The sequence below is a fragment of the Brachyistius frenatus genome, unplaced genomic scaffold (assembly GCF_029030835.1).
Source record: "Brachyistius frenatus isolate BFR_SWC_R1_liver_20210118 unplaced genomic scaffold, ASM2903083v1 Contig_368, whole genome shotgun sequence".
NCBI classification, from domain to species: domain Eukaryota; kingdom Metazoa; phylum Chordata; class Actinopteri; family Embiotocidae; genus Brachyistius; species Brachyistius frenatus.
Genome location: NW_027210967.1, coordinates 228,874 through 250,799, shown reverse-complemented (window position 1 = coordinate 250,799; position 21,926 = coordinate 228,874). Strand labels below are relative to the sequence as shown.

Sequence of the window (21,926 nt, the reverse complement as noted above, 5' to 3'; positions counted from 1 at the left end):
TCAAGCTTGTGTTTGCCCTGATTTCCATCCTGACATGTTACGTGGAGCGTTAAAGAGACGAGCCCGACCCAAAGCGGCGTTGCCGACGGTTGTACACAGTGACGCTATTTCACGAAGACATTTTGGCCTCGTGGTGGAAGGAAGTATTCAGATCCTTTAATCCTTTTCGTAAATTACATAAGTATTTTTGCAGTATTGGTATTATTAGTGAAGCACTGGTATGTAAGCAGCATGTTTAGGGTTGTAGCAGCTGCAGGTGGAGCTGGTTTGAACTGTTTTTAAAAAACAGGGACATCAGATGAATGTGAGGGTCATCAGATGATTACTGGCAAAAAGACAGAAGAAAAACAAGTTCTGATCCACAAATCAGTTTTCAGTTTCTGTACTTTTTCTCTATTTTGTGTTTCTAAGTAACATGTTGGGTCATTTAATATTGGAGTTGAAGCATGTGAGAAGTTTCGAGGGGAGATCCATATTTTGTTGAGCTGTTAACAACCCAGACGTGTGAAATATGATCCTGACTATACGCTGCTTTTTGTAAGACATCAGACAACTAGAGCTGGGAGATAACAGTATTGTAACACTACTGTAGGGATGAATATTGGTGCTTTCACAAAATATTAACAAAATTTGATTTGTTTTTTTTATTTTTTATAAATAATCCCCATTGATGTGTCTATATTAATTTATAGTTAAAGGCAAATTAAAGCCAGCAAAAGAAGCAATAGATGCCATAACACCAGATCAGAATATCCAAAATTGAAGACGGAATATATTTTCATATTACAACATTTGATGTGATATGGATAAATTGTGCAACCCTTTTGGAAACCACCAGTTTAGTTTTAAACAATGTGTTTTATTTTGAAAATCTTGTTATATTATCTACTGTGACAAATCTTTAGCTTAACAATATCTTAAGTTTTCAGACAGTAGAAAGTCCGATATTTCTCTCTGACATGTAGGGAAGTGGAAGCTTTACCTTCCACGCCTCCTCCAGCTCTGATGTCCACTTCTCCTTCAGGATGGGCTGCACGGCGCAGATGAATTCTGCTCCGACGTACTGGAAAACAATAATGCGACATACTGATGTGCTCATGACTTGGTCACCAACACCCGGCGTCCTCATTGATTAGAGGAGGTGTGTTCAGCATTTTGGATGTGCGTCAGCTCGTTCAGCTGCTGCGACTCCAGAGGTCTCAGTATAATGAGGAGTGCAAAGAAATCAGAAATATGTGCACTCCTCTGTAAACAAAGCAGCATGACATGCAGACTGCAGCTCAACGCTGCTGGGATCATCGGGGTCTTACATTGTAGTACTTGGGTGGCGCGTTGTAGTGAAAATGGCTTTTTCCCAGCTCCAGAGCCAAAGCCTCCAGTCTGTCCAGCTGATCCAGTCGAGCCACACTTTTCTCGATAAAAGACATCACCCTTGAAGAGATGGGGGAAAAAAAGACTCGGGGTTTAGTAGTTAGGTGATTATCAAGTGATGCATTTCTCTGTTAGAAGGTTTCACGATGACACTCGCAGGCTCACCAACTCAAAAGCCAAGAAAAATAAATATAATCGATCACACGTGTCAGTCTCGCTCACACACGAAGCTTCATCCAATCTGAATACAACTTTCTCTGCACGAAACACCACAGGATCAATTTCCTTTTTTGGTGTTTTTCTGTGTGTGCGTTTCTGCCGTCAGTGCTGAGTATCGTGCGCGTGATAGTTTGGAGGATGAACGAAGGGTTTGTGCTGAAGGGTTCATCACTGAGTTTAAGATCAGCCGGTTCACGCTGGGACACATGTCTTGCCTGCTAGACTACCCTCTGCACCTTCAGGTCCTCAGGCAGAATTGGCTGCTTCGGCATCATGTGTGGAGAGAGGCATGATGCATGCTGGGAATCAGCAAGACAAGTGGCTGCGATGGATGCTGCACGCCCTGTCTGCAGCGGAGTGGTGAGCACCATCCTGATTATGACCATCTGAGAGGCTTTGCTCTGCCACATGTCTTCTGGTTTGTGTCTCAACCTGCAATCTGGGAAACACAGGTTTATCATCTATTGTTGTTCGACTTAAGTGAAAGAAAAACTAGTGACATTTCTTGTTGAAAGTCAATCAATTGTCCATAAACGGGCACAAAGGCATTCAAAATTACCACAAGGAAATGTGAAATGATCACAGAGACTCAGAACAATAATACAAAATAAAATGCAATTTGAATGTCTTTTTTATTCGAATGTCTTATTTTATTGTGTTTCTTACAACAACATGCAGACCTCCATCAACCTTGAGCTGCTCCCTCTCTAGATATGAAGGTTTACACTTTAAGAGAAGGACTTATGCATCGACAGTATAAAAATATATTATCACAGCAGTCTTGTACTGTAACAAGAGTTTTACAAAGCAAGTGACATCACCGTCATCATTGTGACAGAAACTTGTGTGCCACGGTTACACTTTTACAGGTAGGTAAGTGCTGGAAATCAACATGGTCCCGGTGTGCAACGTGCAGCGCTGTGCTGTGCTTCCATTGGCTGTTCAGGGGTCATCATGTGGATGTATTGATGTGGATGTGGATGTAATGAACTGACCGTAAGCCGTGTGCCCGCAGTTCCCGGCTGGTCCGCAACCTCTCCAGGTCCTCCACGTCTCGGAACAGGAAGAAGACATCTTTGCACTCGGGATGGGTCTCAAACAACCTGTTACCATGACAACAACAGCACAAGCAGCCACCAGTGAGCGTTCATTCCTGCACCAATAACAAACCTCCACTCCTGAGTTTCCATTCTGAGATTTTGAGAGTTTGGAGTTTGAGAGCGGACAGCTGTGATCGTTCCCTCTCAGTCAACTCGTCACCTCGGCAACATGAGAGGCTTCGCTCTCATCCTTCAGACGTTCTCTCCACCCGACACTTTCAATAGAGATCTGATATGCCTTTCTGATCTTACACTCATTCTTCTCATCATCAGTTCCTTCCACTCCGTTTTTTTTTTTTTACACCCAGCAGCTGCAATCAGTAACAGACCACGGGGGGGTCTTTGTGAGTTAGCCAGCCAATCCATACCCTCATTGCCACCCGCGGCTGTGATGAGCCACCCTGCCCTGTCAGAGCCGTGACAGAGCCTCAGTTAGATGGAGCCACTGCCCCTGCTGCAGTTTCCCCTCTGATTTAACCTCAATAAATATCTTTAACCTGAGCGTGAAAGCAGGCTACCATCCAATCAGAGATCCTTTTAGACTCCAGCCGAGCGAGCTTTGATTGGTGATGCTACCAGAATACACAATTATCTCGAGTCGGGCGCACGCTGCAATGCAAGGCTTATTCTGAATCTGTTTTTCAATGAAGGAAAAGGTTTAGGACACGCATCAAAGGGAGGATACATGGTTATGATGTTGTCAGAGGTTGTGGGGAGGACTTTGAAAACATATTTTAAACTTGATCCAGGGACATGAGCTGAGAGCAGCTAGTGATGGCGCTGATTTCATTGGTGTGTGAAATATTAGATGCAGGTCAGAGTGGGAATTTGATGTTATCTAGAAAACTGAATTCTACCAATAACATGTTGGCAAATAATGATGAATGGAAATTACTGGTTTCTTGTGACCAATGCCAGGACAGAAACTGACCTTACAGGGAAAAACACATTTTAATAATTGGACAAGTGATCACATTTATGACACATGTTTAACATGTTGCAACATATGATAACATGGGAAAATATGTGTAAAGGTTTTCACAAGGGAATCTTCATGAGTTTCACACATTACACCATGATAATGTTCCAAAACCACATTTCTAATGAGCAAAATACATGTTTCACATGTACAAATCACATGAGTTTTTGCACATGCAAAATTCATGTAGTTTTTCTTTAAGGGTGATTAGTCTTACAAATGCAAAAAAAAAAGAAGAGGAACATTAAATAAACATTATTTGGTTGAGGTGGAGTTTATTTTTCTAGTCTGACATCAATGTGCCTTAAATATATATTTTAATAACAACAGACTTTATCGCCTTATTGACAAACATGCATGAGTTATAAAAACCAATTCGAAATAACTAAATATATACTTGCAAGAAATAATATTTTCACTCATGCTGACAAGCAAGAAGGAAGATCAGAGAGATAAAGATCCCTGTTCAGAACCGAGTTTAAAGTGGTGTCCCTATGCCACAGTCATGCTCCACATGATGGGATGTGGCCACCTGCTGCTTCTATTATCAGAACAATAACAATCTTCTTTTTCCTCGTTTATTAGTCAATAATATAAAAGGCCACTGTTAAATCATGCATGCCTGTTGGCTAACAACCGGAACATGTTGGGTGTTGATCTGTAAAACAGACTGAAATATTAATACTACATCAGAATTTTAAATAATTATGGGTGTGACAGGTCAAACAGAAGCTCATTCTATTTTTTCCATTTATTGTTTTTTCTGTGGCCTCCAGCTCTGCTGCGGAGAGGAAAAAACCCTGCGTGTGTTAAACCCGAAATATAAAGCAGCAGAGTCTCCATGAATAAATGCATTAGATGTCTATGACATGTGCCCCCCCCCGCCCCCGGTTGGATGGATAGATGAAAGCAGGTGTTGGGTAGGTGTTAGAGAAGTGGTGGCTTCTCTAATAGCTGCTGCAAAAAACATGCTGCTTGTCAGAGGCCTTTGACAGGCAGATGATAATGTGGAGAGGTCTATAGAAATACAATATATTGACAAGCTCTGACTACAGACCAAATGTGAATGAGTTTAGAAGGTTGTTCTAAAACATTAAACCATTACACACATTACTTACTCTCATGCTGTCCTGTTTTGTGTGGAGCTCTCAGTTGGGCCCGTTGCTTTGAAAGTACAGTATATTACAACTGGTGGTACTCACCATTCAAGCCGTCTGTGGGATGAATGTGTGTTTACAGTTTTGTTACACATGGCCTCGCAAATGGAAATTATGCAGAGCAATATATTCACTTCAAAGCATTCTAAATTTATTACAATAAACTCTGTAACACTGCAGTGTTTTTCATAGATTGGATGAATGTGTTACTTACTTGGAGAGAACCAGGTTCAGTGGGACAAAGTGACCTTCTGCTCACCAGCGTCATCAATGAAAGCAAAGAAAAAGAAACTGGCTGCACTTTTTTTTATTTTTTCATCTTTGTCAACACAGTGAACTTGTTATTTTCTCCCATTGTTTGCACATTGTGGACATGAGTGCACATGCAAGCATGCATAAGATGATGCAGACACTCTAAATGGCTCAAGTGGAATTTTAATTGGCACTGCATAGAAGTTTTATTCACTTCCATTATGTACTAATTACAACTACAATATCTGTATCTTATTTCAGCAGGATTTGACAGAGGAACATTTTTCAAATGTTAAATTCAGAGAACACAAGGAAAAACTGGTGACTCCCATTTGTTGCTTTACTGTAACAATCACTGTTCAGGCAGGAGATACGGGCCCTGACAGCCTTGGGGCCTCTGAGGTAGGCCTGACCTACAAATGACCCACACATTTCCAGGCGAACGCAGAAGGTCAACCAATTCAACTCTCTAGCAGTCTTTACCGCTAACTGCATTCACTTGTTTTTTTTCCTGCCAAGAAGAAAAGCCAAGGATGTTTTCCCGGAAGCTGGTTATCATCATAATTGATCAAATGAGGTTTCCTGATGGCTACTGCCTTTGATTGTATAGTAGGCTACAATGACAGACATGGAGCTCTGTGTAACAACGTTAAGATGTGATATGAAGTGATAAGAAGGGAGGAGGGGTATTCTGCTCCGAGCTTTCAATGAAAAGCTGTGGGTCACAAGACAGATCGAAGGGAGGTGGTGGAGGTGGAGGGATGCTCAGTTTGTGGTTGATAAAGAGGTCCGTGCCATCAGCACAGTGGATCTGTGTACCCTCCCACACCACTTTAACTTTGAGCAGCAGGTCAGCACACAGTGCAGATGGTTCAAGAAGCAGGTTACACTGAAAAGGCTTCGTTTCTCATTCAAACACGAGAGATACAGAAAATCGAAGTAGAATAAAACTGGCTTTTTTTTTTTTTTTTTTCGTATATTGAGGTTCTTTGGGCGCAAAATCTGCAGTTTTTAGAATAAATTGATCAACTCCACTTGTATCATCTCCACAGGATCTCGTATCAAACCTCTGCTTTCCTCAGTAATTACTGATTATAAAGGCTACTCAGTGTGCTCTTATAATTCTCTACTATAATACATTATAACATTCCTGAGGCTCAAGTGTCCACCATCCTTCCCGATCAATATTTTCTTCAATTTGGAGTTTTTCAAATGCAACCAGAATCGGAAAAGTGTAGGAAAAACGTGAACATCTTACCTGACAAACATAATAATCCCAACTTTGGCTATATCGTCCCGGATAACTTTCCATGAGTCCTTGATCATCTGAATCTGAGCGTCGCTGGGACGCGCAGCAGCAGCAGCAGCATCCTCCGTGTTCCTTTCTGCAAAGTGGGATTTCGCTGCTAGACCTGATATTGCGCAGCCCATTCTTCATCTAAAAGAAATGACACAATGGTTGGTGTTTTTTTTTAGGCAATCCAGGAGGAAAAAAACCCGCTGGTGAAACACTTTAGTGCCAGAGGAAACCTGCTGGTTTGGGTGCGCGTCTTGAACTCCACTTCACTCCTCCAGTGGGTGCCACGCAGGTCGTCAGCTCAGCAAACAGACAGGACGGTCAGTTCTGCTGTTTGGTTCAAAATAAAACACCCTCATCTATGAGCACATGTTGCGGGGAGCACTGAGCGGCGAGAGCGCCTTTATGTTGAAGGGCAGCCGTGCGTGACTTCCGGTGTAAGTCAGTCTGATGGTGGCTGACTCGGAGCAGCTTTTCAAGGCCAACTGGAAATGTTCTTTCACATGCTCCATGTTATGTACACTATGCATTAAATGCTATTGCGATTTTTTTTTTTTTTTTTTTTAATCTAGTTCAGTTATAGATCAATGAGTAGATTGGAAAAGGCCTGAAGAATAAAGCCAATACAAGTGTTTGTTATTATAAGTTGCTAAAGAACATTTAAATGGCATTTTATTTGATCACGTGTTTCCTTAGTTCTTCTCTCACCACTCTCTTTTACAAAGACCAATGTCTTTGAAGTTAACTAAACTGCCCCACTACAAATGTCGAGCACTGACGAAGAGGCACTTGTGGAAACTCACCATTTCTATTTTTATTGGAAATGTGGGAAGCTGCAAGTATGAAACGAGGTTTTCTCTGGAACCAAAAAGTAAAAAGGAGGTTGCTATCATTCAGGTATTTACACAAGACTAATCTTTTTCAAATATACAGTTTCATAAATAATGTTCAAGAAAATATAAAACGTACTGAGTAAAATAAAGCTCCAGTGATGTGTGATAATTGTTTTACAAGCAGCTACAGTAAACGTGGAGGCAAATTATTGCTGTGACCACATGCATTAAAAAAAAAACACAAAAAAACCGGACAAAGTCAAACCTCTTTGGTACGTTGACGGAGACTTTCTGCGCTGACACTTCAGCTCCTTTTTTTTCTCCACTAAAACTCTCAGCTGACTGTTTACATAGTTAATGATGACAGCGCTATAGTCACTATAACAAGAGTGACCGCACCAAATACATGCATATGATGATAAAGTAGAACCTAATCTTCACTTGATACAGAGGACTATATACATATTTATACAGAAACCATATACTGTGCAGATAGCCAGTGTATAAATATTGCAATACACATTTTTAAAGACAATATGCTTTTCTCTCATGGCCTTACCGATAACCAATAAAATCCCTTTTATGTTACACTGGTGGCAGCATCATCACTGAGTCCCTGATCCTGAAAACACTGTGCAGACAACAAGTTGCATTCTTTTGAGGGAGAAAACAGGAAAAAAAAAAAACAGATGCTCATGTCAGAAAATGTTTTCATGTGATAGTTCCTCATAAAATAAACATAACGTTCAAATGTTCACGAGCTCGTGCTTAAGCTCTGAAACTTCTCCCGTAAGCTCCTCACTAGATTACTTTCTGAGGTCTTCCCTGAACTCAGGACAGCAGACTTTGCTGCGCTGTCCTCCTGAAGGAGGCAGGTCCTCACAGGTTCCTGAAGGTTCTGTACTTCATGGAGGGGTAGAGACCCGAGCATGTGGTCCAAGGAGCTCCACCTGCACAGCAGGGGATGAGGCTGCGTCTGGTGCTGCGACCAGTCCTCTACCACTGGACACTTTTCCTTGTATACAGCTTCAGACTCTTTCCCAGGACCGTCTCTCACAGCTTTGCGGAGGTCTGAGAAGCTGTTGTACTTGTATGAGCAGCCATTACACCTGTTTGCACAGCTCTCCAGCACCCCGTTGGGGACTGTGCAGCTACGGGTTATTTTTGAGTGGAGGGAGGTCTTTGTGTATTTGGAGCGCAGCTCCTGAACATCAGGCCAGTGGAAGGTGACCGGCTGTGGGCTCTGCGGGCCGGTGACTGTGCTCTGGGAGCTGGATGCAGAGCTGGGCGTCTGGACTGGACTCGGAGAACACACCTCATGGATGACGGCCTGATCACAAGCATTCAAAGGCAATCTCAGGTTGGGTTTACCTGCATACATGCACAAAAACAAACATGCAAAGAAAGCTGTTTCAGTTCTCTATACACAAACCAAAGTGGCAGGTTACTGCAAAAGAAAGCAGTACAGCAATCATTTGCTCCCTATTTACCCCTTTTCCTCAACTGCATCTTCTCCTCCTGGACAGCAGACATATTCTTGAAGCCTTGTTGAGTCGCTGTGTCTCGGTTCCTCTGCCAGACGATGGGTCTGTTGTTTTTAATGCGCTGGCTGTACTGACGAGCCAGCTGGAACACCTTGTTCTTCACCTTTCCCATGTCCTGTAGGATCTGATCCTCATCCATGCTTGTGCGGAAGCTGATGATCTTTGCTAGTTGGCTTTGGTTGACATTGCTGTTCTCTTGAAACGTCTTATGTGGCGTAGAGTCCAGACCACACCCGTCCTCCACTTTGGGGGAAGTTGTGGTGGGTGATGACATGGAGGAACTTTCTGAGGCGGTTCTTCCTTCACTCTCTTCTAAAATGCGAGCTGGCTGCTCACTGATTTTAACATCTAAAGAGTCTGAGCTGATATCTTGTGTCACTTCTAATCCTGACTCATCAACTTCGTCTTCTGAAATCTGCTGGACTTCCCGGCCTTCCTCCTCAGTTTCCATAACTTGCCAAACCTTTAGCATGTCGGACGAAAGTCTGAACTCCTCTTCTCTGGTAGAAGCTTCTGTGACGCTATGAGACCTCGCCTTGGCTTCAGCTGGTCTCTGTGGCTCAATTTGTTGAAAGGTTTCAGTGTTTCGACTCTTTTCTAAACCGGGAAGGTCAAACACAGACCAAGAAGTGGGCCTGTTCTGAAAGAGGCCCTTCCTGTGGACCGAGACGGCCTTCTCCTGAGGAACACTGTTGAGCTGTCGACTCAGGTGCCGGACCAGACCTGCTGGAATATAGGACAGACTCTCCCTGCGCCTGAGGCTGAAGTTTGCATCTTGGTCCTCAGCGTACTCGTAGTATCGTCGGATTTTGTGGATGAGGAGGCGATCTTGTTTGGACAGAGTGGACGTGCGTTCTCCTTCGATGAAAGCGTCCAGCGCAGGTTCATGCACAGGAACTGACAGATTAGCCTCTGAGGTTGTCTCTGGAGGTGCTGAGCAGCTGACCAACATCTGGGTCTGTTTCTCCAAGTCCATGCAGGCTGAAAGACTTTGGAAGGCATCATTATCTATTAACGGTGAGGGGCAGGCGACGGATCCCAGGTCCTCCGACACTAGACTGCTCCGCCTGGACAGGCTGCTGATAAAATGCTCCGCTATTGTGCTCGCCTGGTCCAACACAGAGGAAGGCAGGATGCTTTTATTATCTGAAAGCACTTCCTCTTCCTCCTCTGAGAGTTCCCCATTCGTCAGTACACTCGTCTCCTCCAGCTGGAGACCAGAGGAATCACTCCCTCCTTCCTCTTCCATTTCCCTCGAGGTATCCAGAGGTTCTGGGGTCTCGGGTTTTTGTTTGGAGGGGGTCACGGGCGAGTCGGAGCGTCGGGAGTCATCCACCTCCAGCTGATCGCTCTTCTTTACTTGACGGACACCGTCTAGAGGACACGGCTCCTGCACATTGATCTGAAACATGAGAAGAGTGTTTGCAAAGTGGGACGTAATGAGTAAAAGACACACTGTAATAGCCGGCACTCTCCACTCCCCATTGATTTAATGGTGCTTCATCTGGGCAGTTTGATCCAAAGCATCCATAATTTGTGATGCATGTCTTTAATCGTATCATTACAGTGACCTATTTCCATGTACAATATCTCAATGTGGTAAATGGTGCGAAGGACAATCACTCTTTACGGGACCATTTTTATTTCCCTCGCTGAGTCCAACAGGGACTATTATGATGTCTGTAGCTCCAACAGTGTTCAGACTGCTGATGTCAGCCTCGGCTGCCATTAATGTAAATTTGTTTCCAGGCGTCGCCTCTTCTGGAGTGCCTGTAATTGCAAAAAGTGCTGCTTGGAGTTGTGTGGTGGCGATAAGGTTAGGAAGAATTACAACCTGCTCTCTGCTTGGATGCAGAAGCGGTTTAGCAAAGTTACTGATAATGAAAATCAGACAAGAACTGTAGCTGCCCTCTAAAACAAAGGCCTTTCTCAGTGGGAGGGCAGCTCACAGGACAACAGTATGTGTGTGGTATTTAAATTTCCAGAACTACAAACATCACTAACGTAGCATGAGGCAGGTTCTTAAATGAGCCTCAGAGAAATGCTGCGCTCATGGCGAAGGGCATCTATTAGGTAGGAAACTTACTTATATATCTAATGTACTATCGAATCTCTTTCACCGTGTGCTGCTGCTGTTATCCGTCTGTGAATGAGTCACATTCAAAGTATACAATGGCTCAGCGACAGACAAGAGGACAGATGGGCAGTTTTTAATAGAGTGAATAAAAGTCACCTCAGAGACACACGTGGAAATGAGATTGAATGGATGTGTGTGTTATACAGTACTGAGCTTTATTCAGTACCTGTGTGCTGAGGGTTTCTTTCACAGCCACATCTCTGTGGTTTTCCTCCCGCCTGCATGTTTCTTCCCCATCTTGTGCTGTAGTTCTTAGTTCAGCAGTATCTGTGATCTGATCATCCTAAAACAGTAAACTCGATATGAATACCAAAAGTTTTTTTTTTTTAAATTGTAAATCCTCCAGAGATCCCTCCGTGAAGCAGCATGTAGCAAAAGAGGTTGTCACAGTGAACAAACATTTAATGTGCATTCAGGTCATTCCTGAAAAATCCACAATAAAAGTCTTTCTATCGAGAAGATCAATATGCATTCACATCCAGAAACAATACTGCTGGAACAATTAATCTCAACAAAGACTTTACATATGAAAATTCAGAGGGGGAATATGATTATCAAAGAGCAAAGCTCTTGCTATTATAATGATCATTTAATTAGATGGCTCCATTAACCTTTGAAGCCAAACAATATTTAACAGAGCGCATCAAGCTGCTGGTTCCAATGCAAATACAGGCATGGCTTAAGATTCAACATGTCTCAAAACACACAATAAAGAAACACACAGATGAGGAAAATGACAAAAGAAGAGTGCATGCACAGTGAGAGGACCTGAGCAAAACAATACCAAAGACATGCAGCAGGTGTGATTTTTAAGATTCACCCAAACGTTTAAAAAGTTCATTATCAGCAGTCGGACAGAGCTCCGGTCCATGCACAGAGCAAATGGCAGAAGGTGTTGGGTGGTTGGGTTTATAGGGAAGAAAAAAAAGAAGAGGGAGAGGGACGAGAGCCGGCGTGGGAGAAAGAGTGGCAGAGAGTATTGGCAAACCAGGAAATGGGAAACCCGTGGGTGTCAGAAACCCTCACCGTTGTGAAGTGAGTAGATAGCAAAGCTCTGGCTCTATAGTGCCAGCAGGAGATGGCTGCCAGCACTGAGCTGGCAAAGTCGGCTACCTGGTCGTCTCCCATCAGTATATCTTCCGGGTAACTCTCCCCCTCTTCCTCCTCCTCCTCCTCCTCCTCCTCCTGCTGCTGCAGCCCCCCCTCACTGGGTGAAGAGCCCAGTTTGGGGTCAATGTCAGTAGGACTTAGCTGCTCCAGAGAGTCCATTCTGGGAATCAGATCCTCCACACATGGCCTGTCAGCCTGGGGCTCGCCTAGACTGGAGGTGAGTGTACTGACACTAGTGGCTGACTGAAGGTAGCACCTATCCTCCAGCAGTGCACCCTCACTGTCTGCATGCTGTAGCGTGAAGTCACAGACATGTGGTTTGTTATTGCAAGCCCAGTGCCATGTTGTGATTGCAAGGCTGTAAATGGGATGAAATCATCATAAAAGCAGCTTTGGATGAGATATGATTTTTGTGATCCAGAGCAAGTCAAAGAATGTTTTGTGAAGATCAGGATTGGACTTTGTGTTTCTTTTTCAATTGGAATAAAAAGTTTGAGCTGCTGTGTCACAACAGGAGAAACCATATCTCACCAGAGCCCAGAGACCTAAATAAACTGCTTTGCTACAACAGATTGAAGAATCTTATGAAGGCTTAATAAAAGATATCATTTGAATTTCAGATGCTTACCTTCAAAACAGCTGCATGGAGGACAAAGAGAAAGAGGAGGAGGCAGAGAGATAAAGAAATTAAAATGTCAATAAAAAGCAAGTCAAATATTATGTGACAAGCTAACCTCAATACCACATTCATCTTGTACAATTATGGTCGAGACACAATCTCTGCCTCCAAAGGAGGACTGAGCGAGGCAGTTGTTAGTCTGGTCCAGACTTAAGGGACACCCGGTGATTAGATGAATACCGATTAGAAAAATTGTATTCTCAGAGGCCGAAACTGGACATGATGCAATTAGCCAGGATGTGATGACCTATTTCCTCACCCAGACGAGAGGGGCCTGACGTGAAAATTGCTTCTTCAATATATCGGTTCAAAAATTGATCTGGACTGGGAGCAAAGGAGAACTGGAGACAAGAAAACGGACGTTTTCTATTCTTCGGCGGCCAAATTAGAATCAATGAAAGTAGGAAGACGCACAGATCTGAGGGCATGGCTGAATCTGACTACTGAAGAGAAGGCTTGTGTCTGACAAAGCCTTTCCCCAATTTGGCATATAATTAACTTCATTATGGGTGAGGTGGAGTGGGAGTGAGTGAGTGAGTGAGTGAGTGAGTGAGTGAGTGAGTGAGGGTCTTTTGATCTGTTTTCCAGGTGGCTCTAAAAAGGAGAACAAAGCACAAGTGCAAAGGAGACAAGAATGGCTCTCATCCAACAAACACAAAATAACCTTGGTGTGTGTGTGTGTGTGGGGGGGGGAAGCTGGACCACTGGATAGGTGCCAGAATTTGGATCAAACTGAACCGCTGTTAGTGAATCTGAACCTAAATCCTAAAGTCTGCCTAAATCCTCCTGAACATCCAGCGATTATAACAAAAAAACACGTGTAATGATGTACAAACCTTTTGCGCTCCGGATTATTTGTTTCACTGGCTCTAAAAAGAGAGAAATACAAAAAACGGGACAGCTCACTAGTGGTTTGACAATTAAAGTGACACTTAATGAGAAAAATTATTTTCTCAATCTTAAATATTTATGAATTCACCCGACAAGCAGCTACAAAGAGCTGCCTGATGTTATTGTGATTGATAGAAGATGAATCGGGGTCTTTTACCTGATCTCCTCCTCCCATTTCGTCCTCCGTGATAGAAGTCTTCAGCCTGGCAGGACTCTGCTCTCTTGAGCCTCTCAGGACTGTATTGGTACTTCCCTGAATCTGAGCAGCAGCAAATCTTATGTTATTGCACTCAGAGCTGCAATTACTAAAAACAACTTTCTCTACACAGATGGACAGGTTACAGGTTACACCTTAAATGGCATTTCATATTTTTCCACTGAAAATGAAGCACCCTTCTCTTTTATAAGCAGCATCTTTGGTTGCCATGGAAATGGGTCAATGGGTCCTATTCATCATAACTAGAGTTCGTGACACTTACAGTTTGAATTGTCCAGGATAGCTTCTTTTGCCTGTAAAGAAGGAAACCGTTTATTTTAATTAGAGAAGTGAAAGAAGAAGGAAATCCTGTGCGAGCGACGACGTCGTTTACCCTCGGTGGGACGATGGTGTTGTGATTCTCCAGAATGAGCCTCTTAATGTGATGAGCCCACAGACGCTTCTCTTCTACGGACTTGGCCTGGAACAACAAGCGCTTGTGGTTCAGAAAGAGTCATTCACATTAATAAAGACACACCAGGTGCATTCAGAAAACACTGGCTCCTAAGTGGTTCAGAAAAACTATTTTGTTCACACATTTTCTGAGTATAAACACACACACACACACATATATATATACATGGAGAGTATATGTTTGTATAGTTACAGTGACTCTCCGTTCTGATACCAACTTAAATATAACTAAACGGCGTCCACTGAAATGCTGTTATGTGTTCACCCACCCCGAATGTTTGCCCCTGGTCCCCTCCTGAGAAGTGTCTCAGAGACGGTACTTGTCCTTTGAGACTAGTCCAAGAAGGTCTTTACTGATAGGAGTCTTGTGTTCTTTATTTGGCGAATTCTTTAGCTGTTATTCTATCTTTTGGTGAACAAAGCTTGATGTATTGATCTTTTGATATACAACTCAAGGAAATCCAACCTTTTGTACGAAGGAGCTACCATGATTAACGGGACAATATTGCCTCCATTTGACTGCTGACATGGAAATAGTGGAGAATCTTAAATATTTCTTCTTCACTTTACTTATTATTACTTCTGGTATTTTATTTTTTTTTTTTTTTTTTTATATTTCTTTAATATTTATTTCTTTAACTTAAAATCCGTCAGATTTTTAGAGTAGTCTCAGACTACTGGACTCTGGACTGCACTGTATATACAACATAACAGTACAAAGTTAACCTGAAAAGCAATAGATTCTGATTCTTGTGCTGCAGGACGTGAATGGTTATCACCTACGCTGCATTTACCTGCACTGTATGGAGCTGCTTGGGATGCTTGAAATGGATAACACTGAAGAGCAGGGGATCCTTGGCGCTGTCGAGTAGCATTAGGGTGGAGCACTGCAACCATAGAGAATGCAGTGATGAAGAGAAAGGCTGCTACTCACTTTATATGCTACCTTATTACAAAAATGTCCTTACGATAAAAATGTCATTCAATTTGACTGATAATGTGATCGATTCTGGTTTTCTGTTCTACACTTATTAACCGTTAAACCACACGTACGTTGAAATAATGTGGAAAATCCTACCAAGATATAGATCTTATAGACATAGTGTTCTCCTCTTTTCTTGGTAATGAGGAGCATCTTTTCGAAGAGGAAGAGCGTACGGGTGTTCTTCGCCCTCAGCACATGAAAGGTGCCCTCCAGCACCAGCTCCCCATAGGTGGTCAGGTCAGGACCCTTCCAGTTGATCAGAAGAGACTGTATCTCCTACAGATGAACATCAAAACACACACAACACACACAATGAGCCATCTCATTCAAGCATATGCTAGCCCGGTGTCGGCTTTTATTTCTAATCCTTATACAACATCCGTACAAGGTGACGTGCACTGTGATGAAATCATTAAAAGGCTGCAATCCTCCCATTTAAGTCATTAAAAGCATTTAAGTCAGACCCAAATTGTGAACATTCATAGATTTGCCTTGGGCAATATCGGCTTAGAGGTACTTAGAAATGTGGAGCTTTAAAATACATATTTACGCAAGAGCTGGAAGTCAGAAAAGGCTGCCTTGCAAATATGTGGAATAAATCAATGGAGGAAATTACGTCGAGCCCTCCAGGCCCACAGAAGAACAGAAAAGGTTCAGGTAGCATTGCGCAACTGAGGTGTGTGGGGGGGGGGTGTGTAACAGAGCTGCTCGTGTACCTCAGAGTTTGTACTGTACTATATGCGAGCGCTACTGACATAAATTCACCTGCTCAAAAGTATCCTGTTATGCGTGTGTGGCATCTGACCTGCACTCTGACAGCGTGTTCGTGTTTCCTCTTCATGTCGTTGATGTACCAGGCAACTCCTGTCATGGTGTCTATGGCCTCCTGAACGACCTCGTAGCCCTCCTCGTCCGGGTCAAAGTGCTTTGCAATTTCCTTTAAAGGAGATTAAGGACAGTGACCGTTTAGATTCTCAACACTTAATAACTAACCTGGAGAAACAAAAATCACTCTTTGATTAGTTGAATTATTTAACCACTCAATGTTTGTAACAAGCAATGTAAAATGACACCGTTTCATCATGATCCAGAAGGGAGTAAGAACTACATCTGAATAGTTATAAATAATATATCATAAATCTACCGAGGCAGCTTTCTGAAGAAAAGATGTGAAGGAGCGACGTGATCTCTGGGGACACTTTGTACCTGAAGCAGAAGGTGATATTTCAGGATCCTCTGAACTGGCTTGAGCAGGTAGGAGCCCAAAGGGAGGGAGCGCTTCAAAGCAGCCTGACGGTCCCTGAAGAACTTGGCTAAACTTTTACTCCTCATGCAGTCGGTCAGCGCTGCCACTGAGCTGGAGGAGAGCGGAGACGCACATCTGTCAACCGGTTCTACGTGTCACATCAACAGCAAAGCTACTTTAAAAAGAACATCTTCCAGCTACTTACTTTGGATAGTTGGTGCAATACTGAGTGTAGATTTCAAAGTATTCACTCTGGAGAAACACAAATCAAACAAACGCATCACTCACTGTGTGTTTCTTTAAGGAAGTGATATTGCTGTATTTGGAAGGTGGTTTTTCTCACCTTATTTACAAAGCATTGAGCGATGGCCACGGGGTCGTTCTTACACATGTCCAAGGACTGCAGCAGTTCACTGCAACGCAGAACGTAACAATAACATGAAAGCTGAGTGTTCAGGTAGGAATTATTAAACACTGATGGACCTCAAAGGAAGGAAGAAAATAAGGAATGAATGGTTAGTGGGAACCATCAATACATAAATACTAATATACTTTTTCTATGGTACTGACTTTTGTTATTTGACTCGAGTGATGTTTGATCTTTGTTATAAAGAAACGCCAGTAGAGGGCGCCATACACCGTTAAACAGGAGGCTTTGGACGCGTTGAACCGAGAACATGACTGAGTCCGAACAGAATCAACTATTATTCTGAGCTTGAGAAAGCAAAACCGGAGAGTCGAACGAAACCAAATGAATGTGGAAGAACACAACTGTGGAAAATAAATAAACCTAATCACCAACCGTGGCATCCATTCAACACAAAAGATGTTCCGTGAACGCAACACGTGAAAATGTGAGTCGAACTCAAAACAAATCACAAAGCATTTCAAACATTAGATCAAAGACGAGGTGGATTGACTGAAACCAGCCACAAGCAAATGTGTCAGCACATGAGAAAAGTGTATTATTATGAACACTGTCCAGATTTGTTCAGATTGCAAGAATGCTCGTTCAGCAATATTTACAGCCGAGAGGGTTAAGTGGTACCAAGAAACACAAACTCGTGGATGAAAGCAGTAAGCTTGTATTACAGCAAAGTAAATAAGTTCCACACAGACACATACTTTGAAAAAAGAAGTACATTTCTGTACATTTCTTTTGCAACAATAATCTGGTTTCCTCTGAGCAGCTTCTTTCAAGTTAGCACAACATGTGGCACCTGCTCACCAGCTGATACGAGGATTTCTCCACATAGACAATAGTGTAATAAAACCAATATCATTATTTGCATTGTGAAATGAAATCCTGTAACAAGAGGAAGAGCCTCGTCTCTGAAAAAACAGCCCTTTGAATCCAAACTCCCCATTTCTCTCTCATTGCAGTACAGCTGGTTAGGACGTCATTAAAAAGTAATAACAAACGTTATCTTTGCCAGCAGTGCTTCGTTGCTGTATGATAGCCTCGGCATTACCAGGGAGGCTCCTCACAATGACAGGACAGGAATGTTAATGTGTGTTTTGGCAAGCAGGGCGGTCGGCAACGAGCTCCTGCTGACATAAAATGATGAAATGTAAAGCCAGCTGCGCCGCAGTTTCCACGACTTTGAGATATAGTATTTACAAAACTGTCTTCACTACGATGTGAAGTATTCCTTTGTTTCTCACTGCATCCGCTTTGAGACACTCAACAAGGAATTAGCAGCAAGTGACGTAAGAGCAGTTAAGCATCCTCCATCCTTAAGTTTCCTGATATGCTCCATTATCCAGCAGCTTCAAGAGATTGCACAGAGAAGTTCTTCCACCAACTGATCACAGCCTCTTCTGCTCTGCTACGAATCGAAGTCGCTTCAATGATAACGAACACGTTTTTGTTGTCGTTTTTGAAAAAAAAAAAAAATCTTAAAAACATAAAAGACATTCAGAGTATACATTAGGTTAATAATTGAGGCACGTGTTTGATTTACCTGTTGAACTCGTAGATGTCCTCTATGTTTCCAAAAAGAGCGCAGACTTGCTCCGGCCTTATTGGAAGGTTGCCCAGATCAATAATGTGTGCCAAATAGTCCTGGGAAAAAAAAACAGCAAAGAAATGGAGTTATACTTAAAATCTCATACTGAAATAACATGTTAGGTAACATGTTAATGGTCAAGCATCTCACACGTTTCCAAATTCCTACCAGCAGAGGGAGCATGTATGGAGTATCAGTTTTTTTGCATGAATCATTCTTTGATCATCTGCCCTGAGTCATGTGTTTTCACATGACATTTGATTTGTCCAGCTGATTGTTACAGTCCTGTAATAACATGTCATCTAATGTACGTGACAAGACAGGTGTTGCATCATGATTTCAGGACTTTTCTGTGGTAAAAAAAAAAAAAAAAAAAAAAAGCAGGATCATCAATTCATAATTGGTTCTGAGATGCCTAAAGGATCCTTTTAAGGAGTTGTTCCACAGAGTAGAAAACAGTGTGAGAGTACCCAGACTGGAAACATCAGCACAGTCTGCTCTCCTCCCAAAGCCCGACTCCCCTCGGACATTCAGGAGTATTCAGAAGTAGATAAAAATATCTTGAAGCAACAAAGACAAACATCAACATCTGGATGACAACCCTCTCTTCTGGTCAATTACACACTTATGTGGCACACAAACAACTCAGAGGAGTCATTTAACGAGACAAAAACAGGCATGCCAGCAGCAAGTAAATAAATAGCAAACGAGTAAACAGCCTGCACACGCACGCAGATCCCCAGATGATGAGGCACACACACACACACACACACACACACACACACACACACACACACACACACACACACACACACACACACAGATTAGGAGTGCAGTCATCCCATCACACTGCTGAATGAACTGCGGTGCAGCCGGAGCAGAAGGGCGTCTCTCAGTCTCCTTTAGAACAACTCACCACTCGTGTTACACTGAACACGCGTGATCTTTGTCATGCCGAGAGTTTTAATCCAGTGTTTGGTGTCATGTAGTTTATAGTGTTACAACCTGTTTGTTTGGTTTTTTTTAATCATAGAACAGGCAGACGGTTTTTGACCTCATTATAATGTTATGGATTCAATAAAACGTTTTTTATCAAGAGTTAAACAAACCAACTACATCCTTGTTTGAACAGCGTTGAGCGCGGTTGTTGTGGGCGTGTCCGGGCCAGGTGTTGGGCATGTATATCGGCATGTGAAACCAGCTGGGGTCAAACGGCTGTTCTCAAGGCTTGATCCCGTGGACAGACACCCCCACAGAGAGCAGGAGCTTTAACAGAGAGTGAGTGATAAACTAGATCTAAAAAAAAAATAAGGATGGACATGTCTCACAGCTGCTCAAAAGTTCAGTGCAAGTGTCAATTGGAAGCTTTGGATTGCTTTGCTAAAGAAACAATGTCAAAATGAAGGAAGAGTTTCACACACCGCCGTCAGATCCCCGGCTTGGTGTGAAATTAAAGTAAGCTGCAAGGAGTCAAAATGAATGAAGCCATGCTGTAATCATAAAAGGATTGAGAATACATCTGTACTCGGCCGTGTTCCCACACTACAGCCTATGGAAAACCTTTCATCCGTGTTATTTCTACAGTTGGTGTAACGATGGAGGTGTTTGTGTTGGCTGGGACGGCCGGAGAGCTCGGGCTCGGCTGGAGCTTGCAGCAGGGGTCTGTGTGACCGGGTCCAGACCAGCCTGGGCTGCTGCTGCTCCTGTCAACTGACATAGTTCGAAGTCTTGGAAGTGTTTGTCAGGAGCAAGTCGTTATTTAAGCTGCAACGGGGGCAGCGCTCCCCCCCACGGCATATGCTAGACGCCAGCACAGTCTGAGACAAGGTGAGGAGAGGTGCTCGCTGGATCGCTGCCAGTCCGTCTCAGAAATGCCTCACGTGTTAAAGCCATTACCATCAGTGCAGTGACTGCTTCTGTTCTTTGTAAGGAAAGCTTGAAGGTTTCTTTGTCTGGAAGTTGTTTCTAGACTACAAAAGGTTAAAAAAAATTTTTAAAAAGTGATAAGAAATAAGTGGTCTCTTCGGTCGTAACATCCCGTACAAAACCTGCACCGTGCAGCTTTTTGACAGCAGGCATGAGCACCGTCCAGTTGCAGGCTACGGACTGTAAACTTTCACTGCACTGTAAATATGCAGTATAGTTTACACAAAACACTCCAACCAGATCATAAACTGCTCGACAAGTTTCATCTCTACGGACTAGAAATCTCGAAACAAAGCACGCAATTGCCAGATGTCCGGCTTTCTTTGCTGTTGGCCTGCTGATTTGTTTAGAAAGCAGGAAAACCTGAATGGATCCTGGTAGAGAAAAATATAAATCCACTGGATGTTTTACAAGTACCGGACTCATTTTTAGCCAAAAACCAGCTGCTTGAAACACAGTAGACATTATTTGCTCTCGACAGCTATCGAGGTAAAATTTCCCTATTTTGGCTCCTGGCTGTCCAGGTTCAGTAAATCACCTCTAACGAGAGCTGCAGACGTGAAGTCATAGCCGTACGTTAATCCAAATCAAATATGTGTTTTAAATACACAGAGCACTGATGATTTACTCGCTATAATGTAAAATGGTTGGCACAAAGTGAATACTTGGCTGAAAGTAAAACAAAACACTAACTGTAATGGAAAATTCAGCTTCATAACCCGGACATCGACTCACCTCCACGATGCTGCGCAGGTCCTTCACGTACATGCGTTCCGTCTCTATGATCTCCATGACAACACGATCCACATAGGTCAGTTTAGGATTGGGCGCCATGGTGACCGTGACGACAGGCGATGCAGGGATATGAGGTATTTCCCCCGTTGCTCTCCTGTCGGCTGCGGCGTTGTTGTTGTTCCACTGGTGGCTGATCACCGTCGGCTGCAGAGGTTCCTGCCAGCGGCCCCGTGAACCTCCGACGGTGGGACTCCGGTTCCCGGCCCGCTCCCGGCTGCCCTCTGCGGGGCTCAGTTCCAAGTCTATGTCCTCCTCGCTCGGTATGGGCGGTGTGGCGGAGGAACGAAGGGCCGCCGTGCTGCCAAAAAGGCTTCGGCTATCGCGGGATGAACCGGAGGACAGGGTGGACACCAGGCTCACCGGACGGTCACTCTCTCCATCCAGTGGCTCCACACACACCTGGCTGTAACAGTCTGGGCCCGAATCAACGTTGTCCCGGCCATGTTCAGTGGTGGAGAGGGGCGAGGACAGCTGAGGACATTCTGGGACAGGTGAGAGGAACACAGACAGAAAACAGGTGTCAGTATCTGAAAATGAGTGTGAACAGTTTACTGTAGATTTTTGGTTGAGTATATCTTCAAAACATTTGATTGGAAATGAACGTGATGGAGTGTGATGTCCGTGAAGGTTCTTAGTGACTCACGTAACATAACGTTTATCAAAAAGCAACAAGACTTCTTCTAGTTTCTTCAAGATTTTTCCTCTCAACCGAAAGACTTCTTCAGC

General features: G+C 43.3%; 2 protein-coding genes across 2 annotated transcripts in view; both read right to left on the bottom strand.

Moving 5' to 3' along the window:
- Positions 1-982: 982 nt before the first annotated feature.
- Positions 983-7,034, bottom strand: xgb (x globin; the record flags this gene model as incomplete). Its single annotated transcript, XM_069724244.1, has 4 exons — positions 6,337-7,034; positions 2,586-2,693; positions 1,311-1,431; positions 983-1,063 (listed from the first exon to the last, which is right to left on the bottom strand). Coding segments are annotated over exons 1-4 (483 nt in total), but the record flags the coding sequence as incomplete, so codon positions are not given.
- A 124-nt stretch (positions 7,035-7,158) lies between these two features.
- Positions 7,159-21,926, bottom strand: part of LOC138636314 (pleckstrin homology domain-containing family G member 3) — a 30,207-nt gene continuing 15,439 nt past the window's right edge. The window contains exons 3-19 of the mRNA XM_069724265.1: positions 21,141-21,682; positions 18,435-18,535; positions 16,814-16,883; positions 16,676-16,722; positions 16,431-16,581; positions 16,030-16,161; positions 15,318-15,500; positions 15,034-15,126; positions 14,160-14,246; positions 14,049-14,079; positions 13,727-13,828; positions 13,515-13,547; positions 12,628-12,638; positions 11,916-12,290; positions 11,056-11,172; positions 8,699-10,154; positions 7,159-8,579 (exon numbers count right to left, since the gene is read on the bottom strand). Of these exons, the coding sequence (XP_069580366.1) occupies positions 7,963-8,579; positions 8,699-10,154; positions 11,056-11,172; positions 11,916-12,290; positions 12,628-12,638; positions 13,515-13,547; positions 13,727-13,828; positions 14,049-14,079; positions 14,160-14,246; positions 15,034-15,126; positions 15,318-15,500; positions 16,030-16,161; positions 16,431-16,581; positions 16,676-16,722; positions 16,814-16,883; positions 18,435-18,535; positions 21,141-21,682 (4,148 nt within the window). The 3' untranslated portion in view covers positions 7,159-7,962. The remainder of the gene's footprint in view (positions 8,580-8,698; positions 10,155-11,055; positions 11,173-11,915; positions 12,291-12,627; positions 12,639-13,514; positions 13,548-13,726; positions 13,829-14,048; positions 14,080-14,159; positions 14,247-15,033; positions 15,127-15,317; positions 15,501-16,029; positions 16,162-16,430; positions 16,582-16,675; positions 16,723-16,813; positions 16,884-18,434; positions 18,536-21,140; positions 21,683-21,926) is intronic.